The following is a 26183-nucleotide window of genomic DNA, read 5'->3' on the forward strand; positions in this document are numbered from 1 at the left end:
CTATAAACAATAAACATTTTGACGAGTTGTTAAAATATGTAAGCTTTAATTAATAAAATAGTTCGAATTGATATCTCTCTTCACCTTTTTTCAACTACGGTGACATGTGAATATAGATTGGTGTATGGAAAGAAAGGCGGCTACAAACAACACTCGGAAGACAAGTTGGTCGGGGGATTCAACTCGCGAAAAAACTATAAATTAAAAACCTAACATAAACCTCTTCCGACGGGCCAAGAAGCCGCCATCATTTGAAGAACTAGTTGTACATGGGTTGAAGTTAAAAATCACAGATCCGCTAAACTGACTGCAAGCATCCAAATCAGCAGATTTTGTTATTGCGAAATGCCGACGGATCCTGAAAATGCAAGACCAGTTGTGGAAAAATTTAGGTGCAATCTAAAAGCCATGCGCAACAGGATCAAGGATCGAGTCCGCGTGGCAGCGTGGTCTTATGGATCCTTAAGGCAGGGTCACATGCCTTCGTTAAACAGTGCTTCAGCGCTGCGAGTTACGGCCACCGGGCTGGTGTGCGCCAGGGTTTTTAAAGGAAATGTTATTTTCTCCCGTCTGGTGCACGGCAGGGCTAAGCAGGAATTGACGAATAAAATGGCTAAATATATGGATTATTTTCCCAATTTCAAAAGCCTCATTCCAAAAACTTTTGCTGTTTCTGATGCCGCAGGCGAGTCTAATGTGTCTGTCAGCTTCGGCATACATGACCGTGTCCTAAAACACGCTGCGAAGGAATCGAATGCAAGTAAGTCGTAGCTGTTATTCATTTTTCTATTGTTTTGATACTGCAGGCAATGCAAGCTCGACTCGATGTATTGTTTGACTTTGCTTTAGTTCTAACAGTGTTCTTTTGACCCATTGGTGGAGTTAATTATTATTTACTTCTCAATTAATATTGCATAATTCAATTGAGGATACCTGCAGCTCTACGAGCTCCAGTTATATTCCCTTTTGTATAACTTTATTATGTCTCCATTGTTGCCTGCTTCAGCTTTGCGCTTAGAATCAAATTTTTTCTTTCTCTATTTTAAAACTAATTGATTAGTTTTAGTTGTTCAGTCTAGTGTCTGAATTTGATTGTGTACACCTTTTTATGTCAATCCTTTGGATCACACTCAGGCTTAAGAGTGCTAGAAACTAGTCAGATTAACTTTAATGGGCTGTGGAAACTTGATATGACAAATTATTAGGTTTTGTAAATTCTGTACTTTCATGGGTGCCCTTCCTCTTACTTGTGGAGTATGCATCCATCAGTGAAAAGATGTTTCAGTATAAGACACCAAATACAATATATTTGAAGTTTGAGCATAGCCAAATTGCAAAACAAACAAGAACCATTGAACATTCGACATAGAACAATATTAATATGCTTGATGATTAATATAAACAATTAAATCATTTTTCAAATATGAAACATTATATATCATAAAGATGATCATGATTACAATGATGGGAGTAGCATGATATAATGAATCATGGTCAATATCAAAGGGAGTACAAAGTTCTACAAATGTCAAAATCTAAATCACGTTAAATTGTAACAATGGGAGGCCTCTAATGACTAATCATCTGCCAAGCCAAAGTCCTCATCACTAGAACTTCTGGACTAAATGCCCTCCTCATCAAGGACCGTCAAAGGAATGCCAACTAGCCTTCAGTTTTTGTTGCAGCCTCGTCCTCATCAATTGGAGCTGGATCCTTTGGCTCTACATCCCATCATGCTGCTGGGCTCTCTTTGTACCCACGTGTCTTGTTATCTATTATACGATAGGCACCGTGCACAATAACTAGCTTCTCCGCTCTTTCAGAGGCAAGTCTATTCCTCTTAATTGAGTGGATGAAGCTAGATGTAGACAAGTTTGTCTCTGTAGTGAGGAGCTAGAAACTTGAGATAGCAAACAAATGGTCATTGTGAGAAAATTAGAAAACTAAAACTCTAAATTTTAAAATTTTAAAAACTTGATAGGTTCTAAAGATGAGGAACTGCAAACTTGAGAAAGGAATCGGGTGATTAGTGTTCCTGTGTCATAACCATGAGTTGCAATGGCTGTTGCAACTTGAGCATTCTCTCAAAGAGAATCATCTCTAGTCTTAGCTGGCTTCAAGAACTCCTTTGCAAAGCCCCTAAAGACTGCATGTGATGTATGGTGATTGTAGATAAACGTTTGTACCTCTCTACCATCATTACCCACTCACCTAATCCAGTTGATTTTCCCCATGTCCTTGAGTGCATTGTTCATGGCATACACACAACTTGGAGTCCACCAAACACGTCTATAGCTTCCCTATAGCTTTGCACACATGTGCAACATCTGTCACTACTTATACCAAATTCAACCTCTTCAATGGCCTCCCTAAGGACATGAAACTGAAAATCAATATCTTTACGATGACTTGAACAATCAATTGCCTTCTGAAAGTATGGGCCCTCAACATCATGTGACCATGATGTTGATGAGTGGACGATGTCTAATGTTCGTCCGCCCATCAATAATAATGCTGACTCCATCCAACATGCTTTCATCATCTCCACCAAAATCCCAATGTTGTTACTACCTATCCAAGACCTTGGTCCTTAATTTGTGCTCACCAGGTGGCACAAATGATGACCCTCCACCCTTCACCACCATGGACATCATCTTCCTATAGTAAAGAGATTGAATAACATGTTGATATTGTGGCGATTGATCATGTAGTGGGTGTTGATGTTGTGGCAAAAGAAAACTGACGTTGAAAAACCCTAAAATGGTCGATTTTAGAGGTTGCCCTAAAACATTCTTATAAGCGGCTGAGATGCATAATGCATTGGAATGTTGGTGTTCGTTTTCGCTGAATAATAGAAAGGTTGAAGGCTGTGTAGGTGGATGTAGCCCAGGTTTTGGGGTGAACCACATTAAATCTGTGTGTTATCTGTGTTCATTTTATTTTCTTCTATTTCTGCATATAACTGTTTATTCTTATATTGTTCCAGATCTGTCAAACCCAACATAACATGTGATGGGATCCCATTGGCAAAAAAGAATTCACCAATGGCATCATCTAATTTATCCTTTACATGCACGTTAAATAAATCAGCAAGTACTAGAACTTCCTGCCTTCCTCTTCCCCTTGCTCTTGTCCCCTGTTGAACTATAAATGGATGAAGGAATGGAAGCTGATTCTTAATATGCCCCCGATCTTTGATGCAAGATATGTGTAGAAGTATCTTGCTGCCCCTGTAACTACTGAATCGCCTGAACTTGTTGCTGACCAGCCAAAGATTTAGGCACTGGAATCGCAGTATCACCAAGAATGCCCCCACAGTTTGTTTATTCAATTCTATACCTCGTATTGTCAACGCTTTAAAGGAATTTGCAAGAATTCACACCATATCCAGTCCAAAAGAGAAGGTCTGATTTAATTCTAGTAATGCTGCCTGCCATTCTACACCACAAAAATAACATTTCCATTTCTGTATGTTGCCATGTGTAGTGGTAGGTTACTAGGTAGTGACACTCAAATAGAAAATTGTGTTAGAGGGGACTTTGGATCAAAAGGACCCCTAGCAAATGCTGCCAAAGTCTTAGAGGGGAAATCAATAGAAGTTGCTCCTGGTGCAACATAAGGAAGTTCAAAATCTGCCTCTGAATCATCATGATGCTTAGACTCAGACTCAGACAAACTGGCACTTTGACTTGGCTTATGCACTTCCTTGTCTTCTGCACTTTGACTAGAGGCCATTTATACACTGTATTTTATAAAACCATAGATTTAAGCCCAATTAGTAGATTAAAAAAAATACAACTACTTTTGGCCTAGTTCAGAAATTGAAACAAGGTTTAGCCTAACTTAATAACCAAAAATAATGATATAATGACAAAATGAATTCAAAAGTCAAATTTCAACAACAAAAACCTACCAACATAAATCTTAAAGATTTAAATTTTTTAAGTTAAACTAAAACAATGCATTCTAATGACAAATTTGAACATTTAGTTTTTGAATTTTTTTGGCAAGAAATTGGAATGAAAATCTGAAAATAAATGTAAAACATAGAAAATAGTAAATAAAAAGGTTGAAACTTGCCTTGATTATTCTGCTTCTCTTGTCCCTCTTGATCTTATACTCACTTGCAAATTTACTATCCAAACTCTTTCAAATTAATTTCCTCACTTTGCTCTCAGCTGTTGTAAAAAAGAATGCCAAATGAAGAATATGGGCTTTTTGAAGGCTTGAGGGTCCTAAATGGGACCCACATAGTCTTAGGGTTTAGGGTTCAACAAGGAAACAAAAATGAAGTGTAAACAAAAACCCCAGGTTTTGTAGGCAAATGCTGTTTTTAAAAAAACTAGAGCAAAATCCATGAGGTGTTATGTCTCAATGACAAAACATTCTATACTGCATAAATAAATGTTTTCTGATTTTGTCTGTATCACTGACTTTGTATAACTATTCCTTGGAAGTTTGGAACTGAATCAACAAGATTTTTTCATCAAAGCATAATTATGTTTATGTTTGAATTGGGTGATGGAAATGTGACAATGTTTTTAGAGAACAGTCCTTTTTAACCAGTGTCTTTGTTGTCAAACAGCAGCCTTTTGGAAAAGTCGGGAAAAACACAGGCAGTGCAACTATGCCTCAATGACAAAACATTCTATACTACACAAGGAGATATTTTATTTTTGTTTGCATCCCTAACTTTGTATAACTATTCCCTATAACTGTTTTGAAAAAAATTTATTATCAAAATTCAACGATGTTTGGAATAGGATGGTGGAAATGTCTCAAATTTTGAGATAAGGAGTATTACCTAATCAGTATGCTAAACTTGCACTATTGAGAAATTTTTAATGTTTTGATAGTGTTAAGACCTTTAAGAATGGAATAATTTTCTCTTTTGAAAATTTCTAATGACAAAAGTTACAAGGTGCACTGAGTTCATAGAGGCAGTTGTTATTGGGCTCTGTTATGAGGTAATTTAACACAGATATAATGATAATATTGATGAGTGTTTTGTAGTTGGTGTACATATAGCTTTGTGCATATGCCCACGCTGCTCAATTTCCCTACTGTTTCTAATATCATTTTCTCAACTGTTCCTAATTGGTGCTTCAGATCAGGAGCCAGTTAATGCTGAAGAATCTGGCATGGTCCGCATGCTCCAAGCAGTTGCTGTTCCACTGTTAGGAAATGTATGCCATGCATTTATGCATGGTCTTAACTTTACAGAGGTAATGGTGTACAAAAGTCTTGAAGATATTTAATGAGTCGTAGAGAATTTGAAATTGAGAGTTATCTAATGGTTAATCAATTACACTTTCTCATTGCTGACGCAGGGTTAAAGTCATCCTCAAAGTTATCTATTGAAAAGATTTTAAGATGTCTTTATAAGCAGTTGTATGCTGACTGTGCCAATAAAATGAATGGAAAATTAATGTCTGTTCCACTGTATAAAAAATATAGGACTGCAGAAATTGTTATTTAATTGGTGTTGTGGGATGTAATTTGTGATTGCCAGAAAATTGTTTAAACTTAAAATACATGGCTTTGCTATGTAGAAAGTTGAAATATCTATTTTATCTCTAGAAAATATAAATGGAATAATCATGATGTAGTTAAATTTTACTTTTCCATTTTCAATTTCATCTTATGGTGTGCAATACTGATGAGAGTTTAGTTGGTATTCTCAGGTTTATGGTGCAGAGAAACTCCAGGAGGCAATCAAGTTTCGACCTAAGGGGCAACCACTTATTACGGTATGCATTGTAGAAGCTTTGCGATGATAGGGAATTATTACTTGGTGTTATAAATTCTGATACATTTTTATGAGATATCTTAAAATACTTTGATGCATGTTGGCCTTTGGTACAAGCAGATACTGAGAAAACATTGTATCAGTGGTCCACTACTCACTCTCGTTATTATTTTATATGCAAGAGAGATTATCCAAGGTTGTTTGTCATTGTGCATTACCTGCAAGATAGAGGGTCCTTTCCTTTATTTATTTTGCATTTCTTTCATATGGTGTTCCTTAGGGGTTCGAATTCTGAAGGTGTTCTAATGTTAAACTAATATGAAACTGAATCATTTCCATTTATTGTAAGTGCAAAGGCCTTCTGGGCTAGATAATAGTTATTGTACTTGGAGACAACAAATATAATAAAACTAATCTTCTGCTCTGTTTCAGGTCAGTAATCATGTGGCTTCTGTGGATGATCCTTTTGTTATATCATCTGTTCTCCCACCACAATTATTGTTAGATGCCAAAAGTATAAGGTGGACACTTTGTGCAACTGATAGGTGTTTTACCAATCCAGTGACATCTGCTTTTTTCCGTAGCGTGAAAGTTTTGCCTGTTGCTCGAGGAGATGGTATTTATCAAAAGGTAGTTTCTTTCTGATGATGTGAGATATTTCTTATGTTGAAATTGATTTGTTTGTTTTAGTAAACTGGAATTGAGAAATCATGAAAAGTAGACTGTAACTGTTGGTCATATAATTTCACCTGGCATCTGTGAAATAGATTAAATCATTATAATAATTAAAGAAAGTAAATATTATTTTATTCAATATTATTATTGTTAACTAAATTAATAAATGTTAAGTTATCCTTTTGAAATTATATTATTTTTGGATAACTTATATAATTAATTTAATTAATACCACTTTATCAAAATCGGCGACATCACAATTTTTGAGTAGCTGATGTTAAATATCAGTCCACCTAAACATCCTTATTCTATAGGGGGAGCATAAGTGGGTTTAACTGCTATTGCATCTCTTAGCATAGCTTTGGAATAAGGAGAGAATGTGCCAAATCAAATGGAATAGTACGGGCATACATTTTTTCCCCATTGAATGATTGGTTTGCCCACATTTTTGCAAATTCATTAACTCTACTACTCTATTTTTTGCATCCATAGAAGAAGTGGCCTTCTTCCGTCTACCACAACTCTCTTCAATTGATATATTGAACTAGTTGTACTGATCAGTAGATTGCAATGTTTTGGATGATTGTTTCTTATTGTGCTTAGTACCAGTGATTTTTTCCTCACTCACTCCAACCAACATTGCCAATTCAACCTGTTGTTCAAATGTCACATTTGCACAGACTCTGACACCATGTCAATTCTGACCCAATTTATGGTTTCTACCTCTAGCATAGTACCATGGTCATTAGTGTTACAAATATGACAGCCAATGTTTGCCACACCTTGTATTTTAATCCTTAATGACAGCTAAATTGGTGACAAATTAAGGCAATGGTTTTTGGGGTTTAAAAGGCATTTTGCAATTTTTTCAAAGAGAGCACTGTCGGCGCAATACATTTTTAACTGCTTTTCCTTCCTAAAAGCAGTTAATGGTTATCAATTAACCGTTTTATTCTGCATTATATATTGTATCTAATGATCAGTAATAAATCATCTAAGTTTCAATCTATCTGTCTCGTTCTCTCATTTGGTATCAGAGCCAAATGAATTGCAGAACGTGTTTCATAAAGCAATCAATGCTTGTTGCCTGTGAATGGAGACCATCTCTAATCGATTCTATTGTGTTGGATGTGTTTGGAGTGTCTTAGAAAATGTGGTCAATCCGTAACTGGGCGCAACCTCTGAAGATACTACCATGAAACTCACTGTGTATGACAACTTCTCATTCTTGTGTGTAAAAGGCAAGCTTATAAGATTCATATGGTTGTCCACATTGGTTGCAGCACTCACAACATTACTCTATGACAACACACAAAAAAAGCACAAGGGCACCCTGGGGGCCAGGAAAATGCAAAACATCAAAACTGGTGTTAACAACACCCCCCCACCCTGCAAAAAAAACTTAAAACATGCGCTGTTTACAAGTGGAACTGCTTTGGGTCCAAATGATCTTGAACTTGCAGCAGTTGCAGATGATGAAGATTTTTTTTGAGATTCGTTAATTCTGATTAGCGAATCTTGAATCTTGATTGATGAACATTGAATCCAGAACTAAATATTGATTTTGTAGTTGTAATGATTTTCTGCTTTGCATTGGAATCATGATCATTGGAAGTTTTTTTGAGAATCGTTATTTCAATTTGAATATTTGTGAACTATCAATTGGCATTTAATATTTATTATTGATCAATGATGAAGTATCATTCTAACAAGTGATTAATTTTTGTATATTTCTTGCATTTCTTTGCATAACCCCCCCCAAAAAAATTAAATTAAATTTTGCACCCACTTCCTCACTCAAATTGTCAACTCAGGTTTTAAGTAGTGTCAGTGTATACTCCAAGTAGTTGGGTTTAGGTGTCACAATCTCATTGTGAAGACCCAAGAACAAATCCTCAAAAGGACATCTAAGGTGGAATTCCAAGTGGGGGCTCTTGGTCTTCCATTGTTTGGCTTATAGTAATAATTTCTAAAGGTGGCATTTAAATGTTAATGCTCATTTGGAGTTAAATATTAATATCAGTTGACTTAGATGCTTGTTTGAGATATATTTCTAAACCATCTAAAGACATTTTAAAACATAGGGTTAGTACATAGTGTTGCATCATGTGCTATATATTCTATGCTAATTGATGGCAATAAATTAATGGAATTCATTGTTAAAAGCAACCATCTTCCACACTGTCTATATAAGCAGCGCAAGCTTATTCTTATTAGTTGTTACTCATACTGACATTCCTGTCAATCCTCGTACTTAAGGTTTTCATAGCATTTACATGATAGGTTCAGCTCTTTATAGCAGCATTAAAGAAAATGTCTGCTGTTGGTTTATATTTTGTAGGCAACAATTAAGGTTTGTAATAAATTCACATATCGTACCTTGCAGGCTTCAGAATATACATTTGATGCACAATCCCCATGTTCCTTAAAATATGCTTATCATAGCACGACTTGGTTTTGATATGGATACACACAATTGCTTGTGTAAATAGATGAAAAAGAGTTAGACCGGACTTACAAAAATAAAGGATTATAATTTATATATTCTATATCAAACTCTACGTTTCTATTAGGGAGAGACTATTATGGAGCATTCTCTCTTGGCTCTATTTGTCTCTGAAAATATTCAAAGGTTTAGTAATTTTAATATAATCTTTTTCCTACCTAGCGGAAAAAGGAATATTATGTGGGTTATTTCAAGATGGCTGAATCTTCTTTTGTATTGTTGTATAGGGAATGGACATGGCACTATCAAAGCTAAATCAAGGAGACTGGGTCCATATTTTTCCAGAGGGCAGTCGTTCTCGTGATGGAGGCAAGACAGTTGGTCCTGCCAAGAGAGGGGTTGGCAGGTGCATTTGATTGTGTTCTTTTGTTTATCATGTGAATATATTGATGTCATTGAACTATCACTTGGCCTTTTCTATGCCTTCTAAGAATTATAAACCATTTATTGAGGAATTTCTCGTAGAAAACTGCAATTTTATTGTAGATTAGTATTTCAATATGGAGTCCCACATGGTTTCCGATTTCAATTCTCTGAAATGTTGGGAATTGATCACATTGTCTTATGATGAAACTGCAACTCGTAGCTCTTTTTTACTTAGATATAAGGAATTAAAAATTTATCTAATGGTTTCAAGGCATTGCACGAAAGAGGCATCGAACAAAATAGTGTACTTGAGCTCACTTCTCTTTAGATTAGACACAGACTAGAGTATTATGTGATGCACAGGCCAGGTTTAATTTTATAATGATTTTGCTGATGGATTTGTCAATAGGTTGGTGCTTGATGCTGAGAAGATGCCTTTGGTGGTTCCATTTGTTCACAGTGGCATGCAAGAGATAATGCCTATAGGAAGCCAGTTTCCACATGTGAGGAAAAAGGTACAGATTGAAAAATGAATGTTTTACACTTGACAGCTTCGTGTTTCAATATTCAGAATCTTCTATATTGTTTTTGGGTGTAGTAATTCTAGAGTTAATTATTGTTAAATTTCAACTTCTAGTCTAATCTAAGATCACTTTTTGCAGGTTACAGTACTTATAGGTGACCCAATCAGAGTTGATGACCTGTTTATGGAAAGTAGGGAACAGGGTTTATCAAAAATGGAGATCTACGATGCTATATCACAGCGTGTTGGAGAAAGGCTGCAGGAATTGAAAAATGAATTAGATAAACTGGTGTATCGAAATTCCTTGGAAAGTAGCAACCCACATCATATTCTAACAATGGATAAGGTCAATGGTGCTTTCCACTTTGACGAATGGGAAGCACATGACTTTCCCAGTTATGAAAAATTGAAAGAGAATGAAGATGTTGCGCATATGTATCCGGTTGGATCAAAATCTGAGAGCCATACTTTGTCCCATAAAATTTTGGAAACCAATAACACAGTTCACCAAGTGGATCGACTTCAAAAGATTCAGAACTTTCTTCATGAAGGTGATACACTTGCAGAAAATGTAGGGTTCCAAGGTGGAATTGTTTCTAGAGTAAAAGAATTCATGAACCCAAGTGAGTTGATGGGGTTTGCTGCTAGAGGACTGGTCGTGAATGCTAAAAGTAGGCTTGAGCAATCTCTAGCTTCTCATGATCGGAATAAATCTGTAGGAATTAATTTGGTCTAATTACATTATTTAGAGGATCAACCAGAGCTGCTTGGTTAGGAAATTTTTAAGTGGCTCTCAAATCTGAAGTTTTGACTTTGCTCATGTTCTGTGGCTAGTGAGCCTGAGTAGTGAGGTTGGTAATTGAAGTTCCTTGCTTTCGTTATTGTAGTTCCATTGTAGATCTGGTGGCAAGGATGCTCTCTTAAAGAATCAAGTCTTGTTAAGGATGGAACTACATAAGGTTTTAATATATGGATCCATTATTAACAGTTAAAAATGTATTATCAGGACTGTCCTTACGTAAAGCCAAATATGGAATAAGGCAGTTATAGGTAAGCAGGTAGAAGTTTGTGGGTGTACAAAGTGAAGATATCTGGTTGTCATTACAGAGAATATGTTTACTATGTTTATGAACAAGCTGACTAGACTTTCTGGAAATTATGGAAATATTTTTTTTTTCTTGTATGATATTCAGTGGCACCTGTAGCTGTCAGGTGTTTCTACAGAATGATTGTAAGCTATGAAGTTTCATCCTGTAAAGTGTCATTCTTCTGGTTGCTTGCTGTCCATTTATGCTTTATTTGTTAAACTATATTTCTGTTTATTTCCAAATTCTGAATTTTCCATTGGCAATTTTATTCACTTATAGGAAAGGAATCTGTGGATAAAGGTTCCCTTCAACATGGAATGCTCCGTTCCACTTCAAAAGCAAATGCCAAGTAATTGAAAGCAGTGTAAAACCCAAACTACGTGATGGGATCATGTAAGAGATGTCACAATCAAATTCAACATATCTTGCAACTGTTTGTTCTCTATGGGGTATCATTCACGATGCCCTAATGTAGGTGAAAGCATGAAAATTTAGATCAATTGCCTCCATGGTGGGATGTTGGAGAAGAAAAACAAATAAATTCAACAAATCAAGCAATCATTAGAGAGGATGGGAGACCATGCTGCATACAAAGAAATGTGGCCCATATGGGTAGCATGTGAATTACTATAGGTATGATTGGCTATGAGATGACGGGATGGGCATCTGTTATTCCTAAAAGCCTGAGAAATGTTCAAATAAAGGCAACTAGTGAGCTCGAATGCTGAAACTACCCACCTTTTACTGTCCTTGCATATGCTATATTGGGAGCTTTCTCAACAGGCACAGGAGAGAAATATAAAGGAAGGTCTTAGCAGTAAGGGGAGAAGGCAGAGAATGGCGTGAGAGAGCGTTTGGAGATTTGAAAAAATGGGATGAAGAAGGGGTCAGTGGTGGTTCTGTGAGTGGGCACGTGTAGAAAACATGACCAGAGTTAGGGTACAAAGGTTGAGAAGAAATCTCTGAAGGAACCTGGTCTCTTGGGACATCAGAATGCAGAACATACACAAATGTCAAAAATTGATTTGGCGAAAAGGATTTAGAAACCTCTGGCAAGTTGCAGTTGGTAGCTAAAGTTGCATTCAAGAACCATTGCAATGTTCTCACAGTCTGTTCTAAAATGAGACCTTTAAGGCAGGCTAGGGACTGCTTTAAAATTAGCGGATGGCAGGATTTTGTCGGAAATGATTATCAAAGGGGTGTGGAAGAAAGGAGGAGAAAAGTAGGGGGCATCAACAAATCCACGTAGGGGAGAAATAAAACAAAGCTCAAGGCAAGATAAAGGAAAAGCAAGGTGGATGATTGAGGTATCTGCCTTGGGAGGGTACAGGAGAGACAGGAATCAGAGATTAAATAATAATATGGTCCTCCTCTGCTCTTCTGCTGTTTATCAATTATGGTTCATCATGGTTAGATAAGTATTTTTTATTTATGTTTTAATTTCAGTGCTGCTAACCTAAACTGTATAAATCATGGTTTGGAGGAGAAACTGAAACATGAGCTCTAACAAATTCATGTTCAATACGTTCAATTTATTATAGCCAATTACATAATAATCGGTTATTGTGTTAGCTACAACATCAATACAAATAGTTGAGATAAGGTTCTCGTGAATCCACAGAGGTCTGAGTTGCTGATTCTGCACAGGGATAAATTAATTTAGCATTTTGACATAAATCCTCAATATTGTGGCAAGTCTTTGTATTCCTTTATTTTGCATAGTCACAAATATATTAGAATAAGGCTTGTTCTGCAAAAAGATAAACTATGAATACCGAGATTGTTGTTGAGATTCTAATAGACATGATCAGGTCATTGGAACTAGCAATACTTATGATATGGGATACGTACGATATAAAACATATGTATAATGAAATTCACATTATCATTTGGAACAGTTATGGAAGGTATTCTATATTTGTGCTTCTTTAATGCTAATATGCAAATGCATGTATAAATCAAGAAGATATTCTATCATTCGAAACAACATAACTACAGAGGTCATTTTGTTAAATAGCGCCTATCTTTTACACCGAGTTTGAGAAAGGGGGCCAATATGTCAAGATGCTATTAGATTCTGCAAATGGCAAGAGCCATGATCTATCACCACCACATTCACAAGCTTCTGAGTTGAATTTATGTAGAATTACACTCAAACTATCTTAATTATGTTGAAAATGTTATTTTTTTAACGCTTACTGTAGCATAAAATTTGGAATAGGTTCAAGCTTCTTTATCAAGACTATTATAAGACCATCAATTATATGCTTAGGAAATTAAACAATGTACGATTTGTTCAAATGAGGACACGTGAAATTTAGGTGGAACACAATTTATTTTGATATTGTTCATGGGAATCATGGTAAGAGCTCTCTTGTTTGACATAGCTGCTGAAAAGTCATATTATTACATCTACTGGGATTTTTAAGATATGTTTTCTAGATTGTCAAGTTCTTTTGATATCTAATTAGCATTACTTATCTTGGTAATGTAGTTGCATGATACGAGCTTTGACATACAATCACTTAGTGATATGGGTGATGGGACTTTATTATTAAGATTAAAACTATATTGCGTTGTTATTTAACATTTTTATAAGTTAACCACTTTTGAGTAATTCACTTATGGTTTGGGAGTATAGGCTTTATATAACTACATGATAACTATAGACCTCATGATAACTATAGACCTCTCGAATATAAGACTCCTAATATATACAGTATCAAATAATAATGGCAAGTACAATAATTGTGGTTTATTGCTTAATTATATAAAAGGAAATTATGGCAAGTACAATAATTGTAGTTTATTGCTTAATTATATAAAAGGAAATTATGGTAAGTACAATAATTGTAGTTTATTGCTTAATTATATAAAAGGAAGTTATGATTTGATTCAATGAGAGAGAATTAAGAAATATATATGATCATTATTTTTTTACATCCAATGTTTTAATGTTTTTGAGTAGATTAGCAAAGTAAGGATCCCAATTTCAAGTACAAAACATCAAATTAGAACAACTTAATTTCTCATTGTCAACTTTTAAGATCATAATAAGTCGCGAGTGCAAATATTATAGACAATAAACCAAACCACTATAAGAGTATTCAATTACACCACAAGAGAGGAGATTAAAGGGTTAAAATATTATAATCCATAATATTGAATATACATATTTGTACAATGATATAAAGGATATAGTATTCCTATGTCTTGAGTATGTCTTCGACATTAATCATCTTAATTAGATTATGAAGGGATCCCAACTCTATAATGTTGTGTCTAAGTGAGCTAGTTGATTAAACCTTACATGAATTGCATTTAAGATATAACTTCTTATATGTTGGTAGTGTAATTTCTTGTATTTGGTGACTATGGAACAATGTCTTGGTCTAGTGATAGTGTAGTTTCTGTAAACAAAGGGAACTAATTGACCAACCTATGCTTTCTATCAAGGATGTAAACATATAAGAGGTTTTAGAATGTTCAAGTTGAATAATAATGGGGCGAAGGCTAGTTAGAGATCTCAACATGGATGGAACTGTCATGATACAAGACTATTAATTGGGAATTGCTATGTAGATATCATTGAGAGACATGTGAGGAGAAATGTGTTTGGAATTTTGTATAGCTGGGTGAAGGATGCCTCTCTGACCTCAAGTCCATAGTAGGAAGGTTTATGGGGGATGACTCTAGGTTTGGGATTGTTCCTAGCTTATTAACCTTCACTCTTCGATGAATTTTTAATGAGCACAAAATGGGCGTTAGATGCTTATGCAAGAGGTAACTTGGATATTTTGTATTTAACACATAATGAGTAATGAGTTAAATGGAGTAAACATTTTGACTACCGTATACACACTATATAATTTTCTATTTAGTAGAGGTCATCTTGTACTGAATCCAAGTTATTTTTTGTGCTTGCAAAATTTAATCCCAAACCTATAGGATGGTGTATAAACTTTTAAGTTAGTTAATTTTGATGTTCTTATCTTATCCACTTTAGAAATATAGTGATCTTGTTATGTATGATATCTCCAAGTGTGAACTTTTAGGGTATTTGAGTAGTGACAAGGAGCCATTGGACCATGGCAACAATTGATTCATCATATGTTGTAAGGGATTAGTTGGTTGATAAAGGGGAAGCTTACCAAAGACTATCCTAGTTATGATATTGATAACAATTAGTAGATTGTCAATGGATTGTGCTAATGACAAATGGCTAAAGCTACAATTGTCTTTTGGATTATTGTGCATTTACTTGGTTCACAAAGCTAAATGATTGTTAGAGATCATCTAAGGTTCAGTACAAGAACCTTCACATGGATACTTACCATGATATGCATGTAATGATAAACAATGATGATTTTTTTATTAGGAGGGTTCACGAGTAATCATCTATATCACCAAGATTAATCAATGCTAAGTGAAAATCATATTGTTAATAAGATAGGTGACAAATCACCTAGATCAATGGGTGATATATATCTTGAACTACTTTTTCTTGGGAGGTCCAATTTGTCGCAAGTGGCCTATAGGAAATTGAAGTCAAAACCATTCAGTTTGATTGGTTAGCACTTGTGGAAATCCATGGTGTTGAGGATGGACTTGTTTTGTAATGAATTGATATGCATTGAATCCTCTTCTCAATTGTTTTGTAATATACTCAATCCTACTGGGTTAAGGAAAAATCCCTAGTGTAATATGAGATACACTGGATCCTCTTCTCATTTTTCATTGGTGCAAAATATGAGAAAGGAATGTGACCTATGCTGCAGTGTACAATGTATGACATTCCTTTTCAATTTGGGGTGCACTCTGGACAAGTGATAATTAGCCATTGTGGATGTATAAAGTTTCTTAATGTGTATGTAATATATGTTGGAGCTAGTCATTGTGAATATACGATGTATGCTGGAGCTATACGTGTAGTGCATATGCAATGCATATTGGAAATAGTCACTTTGTATATGTGGGGTTTGCTAGATCTAGTCATCTTGTGTAATATGATGTGTGAGTCAGTCACGTTGTGTATTGCAATGCATGCTTGTGTCAATCATTATGAATTTTAGGGATAACTGAATGATATAATTGTTGTATATATATCATTACCCTTGTATATGATATACAAGGTTAATGACATAAAACCCTTGTATATGATATACATCAATACAATCTAGTAATGAAATGCTTGTTATGAAATTTGTAGCCATCTAGGAAAATTGCACATAACCTAAATAGAAAAAATCATGTGTAAAAATACTCATATAATTTAATAGACACCATAAAATCAAATATGACACAAGATATATACCCTTGAGAAATGCACAAGAGGGAAAAAAATTCAACCTCTAAAAGTATCCATTATGTATCATTCAACAACAAAATCATTATACTACATCTTTAGAGACTTGATGATTACCTTTGAAACAATAAGCTCTTGATATGGTCTCCATGTGAACATGCAACTATACATCTCACATCGTGCTTCAAACCTTCACTATTACCACCTAATGTGGAATTTCACATACACCATGTGCTAATATAGATGCAAACTCCTAGGTGTCTCATATTCAAACTACTATGCAATGCCTTATCCTAAGTAAGCTTAAGTAATATGTAATTAGGAATATTTAATTACATCAATACCTCCCCTTAAGTGCAACTTTTGAGATTGCACATAAACTCCCAAATCAAGATGGGCCATGACTATTAGGCCATTTAGGTACCCATGTACAAGATGCAAGTGCAATGCAATTTAATGCATACAATCTCTCATAAAAGAGAGAAAGGGAGAAAATTTCATGGGAAAAAAATCCCCTCCATAAAGAGAGATAGAAACAAACAAGATGCATGAACGAAGGACTCAAGATCCCCAAAGGACTACATACATGATGTACATACAATTAATTATTATGTCATATAAAGCAAATAAGGAAACATGATATCCCACCATAATGGTTAATGTCTTACAAAAATGGTAAAGTGCTTGAAGAAAAATAATATTCAAATTCTCACAAACAACATTTTTCCCTTTGGGAAGAAGATAGGAAAAATACAAATACATTAATGATTTTGATTTGTCATAGGAACTAGGAAGTAGAATCCAAATTAAGTATGATGATGATGCCATGAACCAATCCATATTCGAGTGAAAGGAGGAAGATCTCCAAATATTCATTTTTGAAGGCTAAACATGTGTCTTTTTGAACATTGAATAGGTATTCCAAGCTTAAGGGATTCATTACATCATGAAGATGAACCATGAAATGTTACAAACCATGTTGACGAGAAGAATCAAGAATGCCAATCTCCAAAAAAGGTGAAGAAGTATCTCCAACTCCAACAATGATGAAACTTTCATCAAAGAGAAGAGAAACCCCCTCAAGTATGTCTCCTAGTTATGAAATGTGAGACTCTACCAACAATGAACCAATGTTTGACAAGAAGGAATCTCAGTTAGGAAGACAAATATGTATCTCTTGCAATGAATCACAAGAATCACCAACAAGAGATGAATGTTTGATCTCTACTGAAGAATCATAAACCTTTGAATCATCTGCAATCTCCTCCAAAGGATTAGAACCATGGATTGTCCACTTTGAAGAGTGAAGAGGTAAATTAGAAACAAGACCATCAAGAGATGGTTAAGAGTCATGATCTTCATATACCTCATGAATGTACTCCTAAAGAGCACAAAGATCCTCAAAGTAGGAAATTGACTCACAAAAGTTATCAACATGCTCAAATATGGTATCAATAATTGTAGCATGGAACATTCTTTGAATAACACAATCTCCATCGCAAGGAAATTTATTATACAAATAAGACAATAGTGTATAAGAATTTTCAAATGATAATACTTACTGAGATAAGTGCGAATGAGATTACTCCATTGCTTATATTTTCTTTTCTCCAAAGTGATATAAAAGTCCATGATTCCATCAAGAAGATATTACAATTGAAATCACTAACGGTTACACCCCACAATTAGGCTATAATAGACTTAGATCAAGATGCAAAAGACGAAACTATGATCTATGCATTCTAATTTCAAAATTAAGAACTTCTAGAAATAAAATTTCTGATTATAGTCATGATAATATGATAGCACCAATATAAAATATAGAGAAAATTATACAATTTCAAAAAGATTGCACCAAAAAAGGAGTCTTTATGAGCCCAAACATGGTCTAGGAAGTTGCAAACAATGAGATTTTTTATTTTAAAAAAGTTCATGAACATAGATTAGAAACCACTTGCACCACTATGTAGAGCATAAAATTATACCCTAAGAAAAAAAATATTCAAAAAAGTGTCTAAATAATTGAGATATTGGTATTTGAAGATTGCCTCTAAAATTATTTATTTTGAATTGCCACTGCCATACCTCCAAAATTAAAATGGCTCTAGATTTGACCTCTAATGCATTTGATTTGGATTAAATAAAAATTTGATTTATGGATTTTTGGACCTCCCTAATGTGATGCCAACCTTTGATTTACACTAACAAGCTCCAAAATAGAACAAAAATATACAAATTTCTAAGTTTTCTCCATGTAGTTTGTGTAATGGTGATGCCCAAATAACCTTATTCTACACACAATTTTATCAAGCCAAAATTTCCTTTTTTGAAAGGGAGTTTTCACACCTTGAATGCTTTGATACCATGTTGGAATTTTAGGTGATTGTACAACACCCCAAAGATCAAATGAAAAACCAAGATAACTGCCACACGAGAATGACTAGACAATTGCACTAAGATGCAACAATGATATTATTTATAATTAACATAATAGCCCTACTTATATAGGCAAGACAATAAGAGACAATGATAAGGACTAGATGAGTTATCACCCACATAAGGTGGAATGACATCTATAACTAAGGGTGGGCCATCCTCCATTATGTAATGAAGTATGTACATGTGGAGGAGGATAATGAGATATGCACACTAAAGGTGGATCTCACACATAAAGTGGAATGCGATAACAACTATTATCACTTCAAAAGAAATTTCTACTATACCATGTGCTAGTATAGTTGTAGACTCCTAGGCATCTCATATTCAAACTACTATGCAATGCATTATCCTAAATAAGCTTAAGTAAAGTGTAATTAGAAATAAATTATCACAACAACATAGAAATCATAGTATCTATTACATAGAAGCATCAATCCTACTACAAATGATATCAGTAAAAAATACTAAATTTAATGGTAATAAAAATGCATCATCAAGATTTGCAAGAAATAATCACCATAGCTAAAATAAAATCCAAAAATGCTAACAAATACAACTATACATACCTTAATGCCAATGTATACATATTATATAGGGAAAACCTTACACCATCAATATGTAGAACCCATAATATGTAATCATTGACTTTGTTATCAAACTTGTCAATGGTGAAAATGTTAGAGAAAAAGGTTATTTCATTTCATTAATTAAATTACCTTTTCTCCCTTCTTAAGATTTCTCTTTATGCACTTTTTGCATTCTCTATTTAATAATTAATTAGTAATTATTAAATAGCTTTTACCTTTTAGGTTACCCTTTGTAACTTTTTAGGTTACCCTTTTGGGTTTCAATCTCCTTTTATAAGGATTGATCTTTTGTAATTATCTTTTATCCAAGAATACAATTTGCATGTTTTTAGAGCAAACCCTTGCCTCCTCTTGTCTTTTTCTTCTATGGGATAGGTTTTCTACATGTAGGCATTTGAGGGCTTCATAGATTTGATTTGCATATTTGCTCAAATCCTTCATTATATCAGAGCCAGATCTGCTGTAGCTTGTTTAGTATTTGGAGAAAAAGGAGAACAAGAGTTTGATAGATTAGATCTGGGTTTTCTTGGGTATTTCTTGAGAAAATAGCGGGGTCACTGATTTTCAAAGCAACTTGAGGCCAAACAGACCTCACAAATAGATTCAAAAGGCGTCAAAACCCCTATTTCCATATAAAGTTCATCCATTTTGGACAACCTTGATCTGGGAGGCAATTTTTTTTGCCGAGCAAGGCCATACAACCTCTGCACGCACTCTGAGGCATGTTTTTAAAAATGAAAATCACAAATTTTTATTAAAAAATCAACTAACCGCAGTGGTCATTGCTAGCGGTCACTGCTAGTTGCTCCGCTAGCGGCTTCGCCGCAACGGCTCTGGCCCACCACCTCGCCTCTACCGCTTTGAGCAGCATTTTAAAAAAAAGTTTTCTTTTAATTTTTTTTAAAATAATTTTTTTGATGCATTTCCAAGGCCCTTATTAGTTTTTTCGCAATATCTCGAGCATACGAATGTCTTTTTTTATTCAAAAGAAGTGCTAGAAAGATGGTTCCAAGATGGAGATAATGGTATAGGATTTTTCTGATTTTGATGCATTTTGGTTTCCTGCTTGGGTAGTCAAATTTGGGTGTTCAGTTTTTCACTCCAGAGGGCATATCTTGAGCATCTCATCTTCATTTTTTGAAAATGTTATATTTTTAGAAAGCTGGTTCAATTCTCTTTCCAAAAATGCTAGTTTGTCTTCTAGATTCTACTCCAAGATCTTTCTATTATGATTTTTTCATTATTGCACTATGGTGGATATCTTGGGTGTTTAAGGTCCGGGGCTCATTTTTGTGACATGGGATCTCTTCTTTTGGGCTTTAATATATGTTGTAACAACTCTTTTCCCTTTCTAATCATTTTTGATATCATTTGTAAGCATGTTTATGTAAATGCACTAAGACAAAGTGCCACTCTTTGCATTTTCAAGATCTTTTTCATCATTGTGACTTATTGTACTCACTCTACATTATAAAGTGCCATGGGTGGGTAGTTGTTTGTCTTTTAGTGCCCTCTTCCTTTTTCAAGTGAGTGTCCTTTCCATGACATTATCCCCATGATTTGTCAATGACACACACCTTTATAGGTGTATATACCTCTTCTTCATTGTCGATGTTCTTGGTTCTTTTTGTTTTGCAGGAAATATTGGCCCTCTTTCTCAATTTCCTATCACCTCACCCTTGTTTGCATTAGGGGGGATTCTTCTATTGTTTCTCATGCTTCCTCAGTTCAATTGATCAACTCTTCAAGCTTTGGTGTTTCATTCCATCTATATCTTCGAGTTTAGTTGTTTACCTTTGTTTGCCTCCTGATTTGATGTAGATTATAGTCTTCTCTACTTGGTTAGGTTCTATTTTAAAGGAGGTTCTATAAATCAGAAATTTCTTTTTGATAGAGTTTGCGACTTCTTCATGCTTCATTGATGTTTCTTCATGATTGCACTTTGTTCCTATTTTCTGGAACACTCCTCTAGTTGGAGGCTTCTATAGTCCTTCACTAGGTTTTCAGCTATCTATTTTTGGAGTAGAGTTTTTCCCACTTTGTTTTCTCTATTTCTCCGTTTCATAGAGATTTGGTTGTGACTGGGTACCTCAGTAGGCCTTGTTGCCAGAACCCAAGTTTACTTTCAACATTGCATTGTAGTTTCCTTCCTCTTTCTGCATTGTTGCTCATCTTAAGGTGGGGTGTTAGCGAAAAAGGTAATTTAATTTCATTAATTAAATTACCTTTTCTCCCTTAAGATTTTTCTTTATGTGCTTTTTGCATTCACTATTTAATAATTAATTAGTAATTATTAAATAGCTTTTACCTTTTAGATTACCCTTTGTAACTTTTTAGGTTACCCTTTCGAGTTTTGATCTCCTTTTATAAGGATTGATCTTTTGTAATTAACTTATATTTTCTTTATTTGAGAATACAATTTGCATGTTTTTAGAGCAAACCCTTGCCTCCTCTTGTCTTTTTCTTCTTTGTGATAGGTTTTCTAAATGCAGGTATTTGAGAGCTTCGTGGATTTGATTTGTGTATTTGCTCAAATCCTTTAGAAAATATGTTTAAGAACTACTATTACATATGTCAAATCTAAAAAATTATCAAGACTTCCAAAGTCCAATAGCATCACATAGAATGTGTAATGAATACCATGTAGTACCAAGGAACATCCACAAAGATATGAATAACCTAAAAAAATCTATTGTAATATATTCTCACAAGTCTCCATAGATATATTAACTTCAACACACTTATAGGAAAAGAGAGATAAATGAGCCTCCATGTCATCACCAAAGAACAATGAACAAAACATGATCACAAAAACTACACAAATTTGTCTTCTACAACTCCCCATGGATCCTTCTCCTCTTTTTCTACCACGCCCCCTTTAGCTGTGTCGACCATTCTCCATTTATTCCTCCTTTGCTCCAATATTTAGTGAGCTATGTGCAACCTTCTCAACACTCAACATGTGTTGACACATTTTTAATAGGGTTTCACCAGTTGATCCTCTCTTTAGTAGGGATCATAGTGATAATTATATGTAGATAGTTGTCCTACAACACAGGGAAATTTTTTCTTCACTATCTCATTCTCCTCCTCATGCTACTGATAAGTTGTGTACATACCCTTGAGGTTGGCTACTAACTATTTTGTAAGTGTTTCATTAATGGCCTATCCTTGTATTCACCAAGACCTCACTAATAGTTTATTGTTGATCTTTATTGACACCTAAAAGATGTGGTTGTGTAAGGGATACCACCATTCTTTTGGTTCCATTTTATATTAGAGCCAACTATACACAAATTGAAGCTCCAATATCATGAATACAAACATCAAAAGAAAAAAAATAAGAACAAAAATAAAAACTATAAATAAAAACTTGTAGAATGTCGCACACAAATATTTTAATGTTATAAATGTGATAAGTATGATTTCATCCATAAAACCCAAAAGAGAATAACATTATCCACATCTAACCATAACCAAGATGTATGAATCTCAGTCAATAATAGATCAACCAAAATAATCCATTCCTAAAGCAAGGAAACACACCTAATCTCATCTCTTGAAATCCTCATTAATTAATGACATCATAAATGAACTCATATGTATAAGGAAATAAATATGCCATACACTCCTCAAATGAAACCTTCATAAATGAACAAAATATATCAAGATCTAGATACATGAAAAATCATAGAAAAGAATAATTCATGTGAAAAAATCTTGAAAAAATCTCCCAAAACCAACCATCATTAATCAAGCTTCATTCCCATGAGAAAACAAAAGCATTAAAAAAGATGGACCTAAAAACAAGTTTGCAATACATGTTTAAAATGATTTATTGTTGAGCAGAGAAAGAGTGGAAATGATAATGTTTCTTTGAGATTTCATATGAAACCTTCACCTAAAATTTATAACAAGTTATCATTACTTTGAAAGAACAACTAGTTTTTTGGTCAAAGTTTTAGTGGATTAAGTGCAACCATAAGTAGGTTGTAGATTGTTATATTATATGTGGATTCCAACTCAAAGCTCAACTTCAATTGCCCAAAATAGAATAAGATGTTTGAAAAGAACTATTCTAGGTTATTGTTGAGTTGTCATTTTGCATGATGCTAAATGACAGGAATCCTTTCAAACACCTCTCTTGAAAAGCTAATCGAGGATCAACTCCAAGGCTCCAAGTGGTGTTGCAACCTACTAAAATCAGCTCAATTGAAGATAAATATGCATGTTCACGAGGAGACCTTTGCTGGTTCGAACCAATTTCGAATAATCTATTTGATTTGTTGCTATTTGAAATGTAACCACAAAAGAGATATATTTTTGTATTTCCTATTTCATGAGTAATATAATTTATCAATGCAACTATAAGAATTTCTATTTTAACCAAGTGTTAGGAAAGAAAATAACAAGAGAGGGTAATAAGATATAAAAGAAAATAACTTGAAAGGAAAATTCCTAATAGACATAAACCATGACAACCACACGTCTACATATTAAATCATTAGAATGATCGAGTAGGAAACTAATGAAAATAGGAGCAACACTTTCTAAATTCCACTGATGCAATCATTGATAGAGACTTAATATAAACTGAAAGATGTTTCATGTTTCATCATATTGCAAGACCACAAAAATGCGCTCATGTGAGACAAGACACTATGCAGGAATAATAGATGGTCCTTTCTCCAATTCATTACGTTAGCGAAATTCATTAGCACGAGGCAAATACCAAAACTAAAAAGTGACACAATCAGTAAAATAAAATAAAACCATTGGCTCCATTATTATTAATGAACATGCATTCACAAAAATAACACACTCCAACAAGAATAACTACACTTAGAATGAGAGCACCAATAACATATATTATTGCATCAAAATAATGACCTATAGTACATATTACTTCCATGTATTTATTAGAAATCATCTCCTCCCTTTGTGTTAGGAGTGAAAGTTCTTAAAAGGAAAACTTATGCTAAAAACTAATAAAACAAATCTAATTATATACAAACTAATTCTCTAAATGGTGTTAAGTAGGTCTCTACCTTTTTTATATCAATTAATGGGCATATGAGCCGTTACATGACACAAATGAATAAAAGAATGAGAATATAAGAAGAAGGAAACTGTAAGATGATCTGGGAGTCTTTGAAAGCTCTTAAAAAAAGAAGCTCAACCTTCTCTCAGCATTTATGGGAGTTGAATTACTATCAAAATGCATTTTTGGTGCATGCAATGCTATAAAATAGTAACTGATAGCTAACTATTGGCACACCATTGCTTCTTTGAAAACATCAACACACCTTTGTGAAAAGCGTATCTGCGCACCTTCGTGACCAGTTCCAAAAAAATTTAAAATTCTTCAAGGTGTCCAAACTGAATTTCCAGCATTTGGCTTTTCTTCCCCTTTACACCAAAATAATGTCTGAATGTTTATTTTAAAACTTCTTTATTATCTCTGCCACTTGAGTAGCTTCTAGAAAATCTAGAGCCTCATACTTATTCTTCACTACTTGTCAGTAATTACATATGCAATGTAAGGAAGGAGAATCCCCAAAGGAGATGTCCTAGCCCGCAGCTATATAACCACACAGCGAAAACACAATAGCAAGAAACAACGATGCAAGATTTGATACTAACTTACAATAATTTATTCATAAATATAATCGATTACATGCAATATGCTTGGCTGTAAGGCCTTCTAGGTTAGGGCCAAATATAAATAGAAAATTACAAAATTAGTTCTATAAGATCCAACATGATCCAAATTACTACCAATCTTAGCTAGTCTAGATACACAACTGGATAAGAACATCAAGAAGAATCCACAATTGTACCCGTAGGTCCATCAAGAAATCCTCTAGTTCCTAAGCTATAGCTCTAGCTCTTCAAAATTTCATCTATCCTTCCTTCCATCCCAACTCAATAATGACTAAACACTCCCCAAGACCCCTACTTATACCAATATAAGCCACAAGTCAGCCTAGAACACAAATTAAATACAAATACATAAATTAAATGCCACAAGTGGGCCTACAACAACAATTAAATGTCCATAAATCGATATCTGAGTAAAATCACAATATCTCCTAGCTCCAATTGAATTAGAACTCATGCTTAAAATTATAGGTAGAAATCTAGGTCCTCTATAACCCCTTAAATAAAAAAAGGCTAATTACCCAAGGAAAAGTGCGCATATCCTAAAAGTCACCCATAGAAAATTGTCGCTCAAAACTACCAAAAATTGATACTTCAAGAGAATTTGCATATCTCGCAACCTATAATGAATTAGGACTTGTGAGCTTAAATAGAGATAGTAATCTAGGCCTTGTTCAATCCTTGAAGTAAACAACCTCTCATTCATTAACAATAATTAGTTATACACTCTGCAATAGGAACCCATAAACCATAAAAAACATAGTTCCAATAGCAAGGTTCAAATAGTTCAAACTTCAACTCAATCCATCCAATCTCTATGAGATCATGAGGAAAGGATCCCCAATGTGTCTAAAAAAACATACCTATTCATGAAAACATAACTCCACCAAAATTCAAGTTTGATGCTCCTCAACACTTACTCAAAATCCCTTCAAACATGTAGGATTGTAGGAAAGCCTAGGATGTTCCTATGTTAGATACCCCAGGTTTGAAAAGATGTTCTAGTAACTAGAAGAACATCTTTTGGGATTCAACACATAAATCTCAAATTGGTTCTTCACATACATGTCCTCCAAGTCTTCAACTTGCACACTCTTTCTCTTGTTCTTCTTCTTCTTCTTTACATCCACCATAGGTGTTCCACAAGTCTACTTTCCATGTTGGTCTTCAACCTTCTTAGAATCTGCCAACTCAACTTGGCTGCCAATACTTAGGTTCCTCCTATTGAGCTCTTCATTCTGCAAAGGAATCAGGAAAAAATTCCTACCACCTTTCTCAACAGTA

General features: G+C 34.4%; 1 protein-coding gene across 1 annotated transcript; it reads left to right on the plus strand.

The window, feature by feature from the left end:
• The first annotated feature begins 227 nt into the window (after positions 1 to 227).
• Positions 228 to 11094, plus strand: LOC149532724 (Phospholipid/glycerol acyltransferase family protein). The gene is made up of 7 exons (XM_089803393.1): positions 228 to 760; positions 5110 to 5225; positions 5685 to 5750; positions 6182 to 6379; positions 9158 to 9276; positions 9706 to 9811; positions 9959 to 11094. The coding sequence occupies exons 1-7, from the start codon at positions 346 to 348 to the stop codon at positions 10553 to 10555; spliced, it is 1617 nt and encodes a 538-aa protein (XP_089659519.1). The 5' UTR covers positions 228 to 345; the 3' UTR covers positions 10556 to 11094.
• Positions 11095 to 26183: the final 15089 nt, after the last annotated feature.

Source organism: Cupressus sempervirens, chromosome 10 (assembly GCF_028749045.1).
Source record: "Cupressus sempervirens isolate cs-2001-9-10 chromosome 10, ASM2874904v1, whole genome shotgun sequence".
Classification (NCBI taxonomy): domain Eukaryota; kingdom Viridiplantae; phylum Streptophyta; class Pinopsida; order Cupressales; family Cupressaceae; genus Cupressus; species Cupressus sempervirens.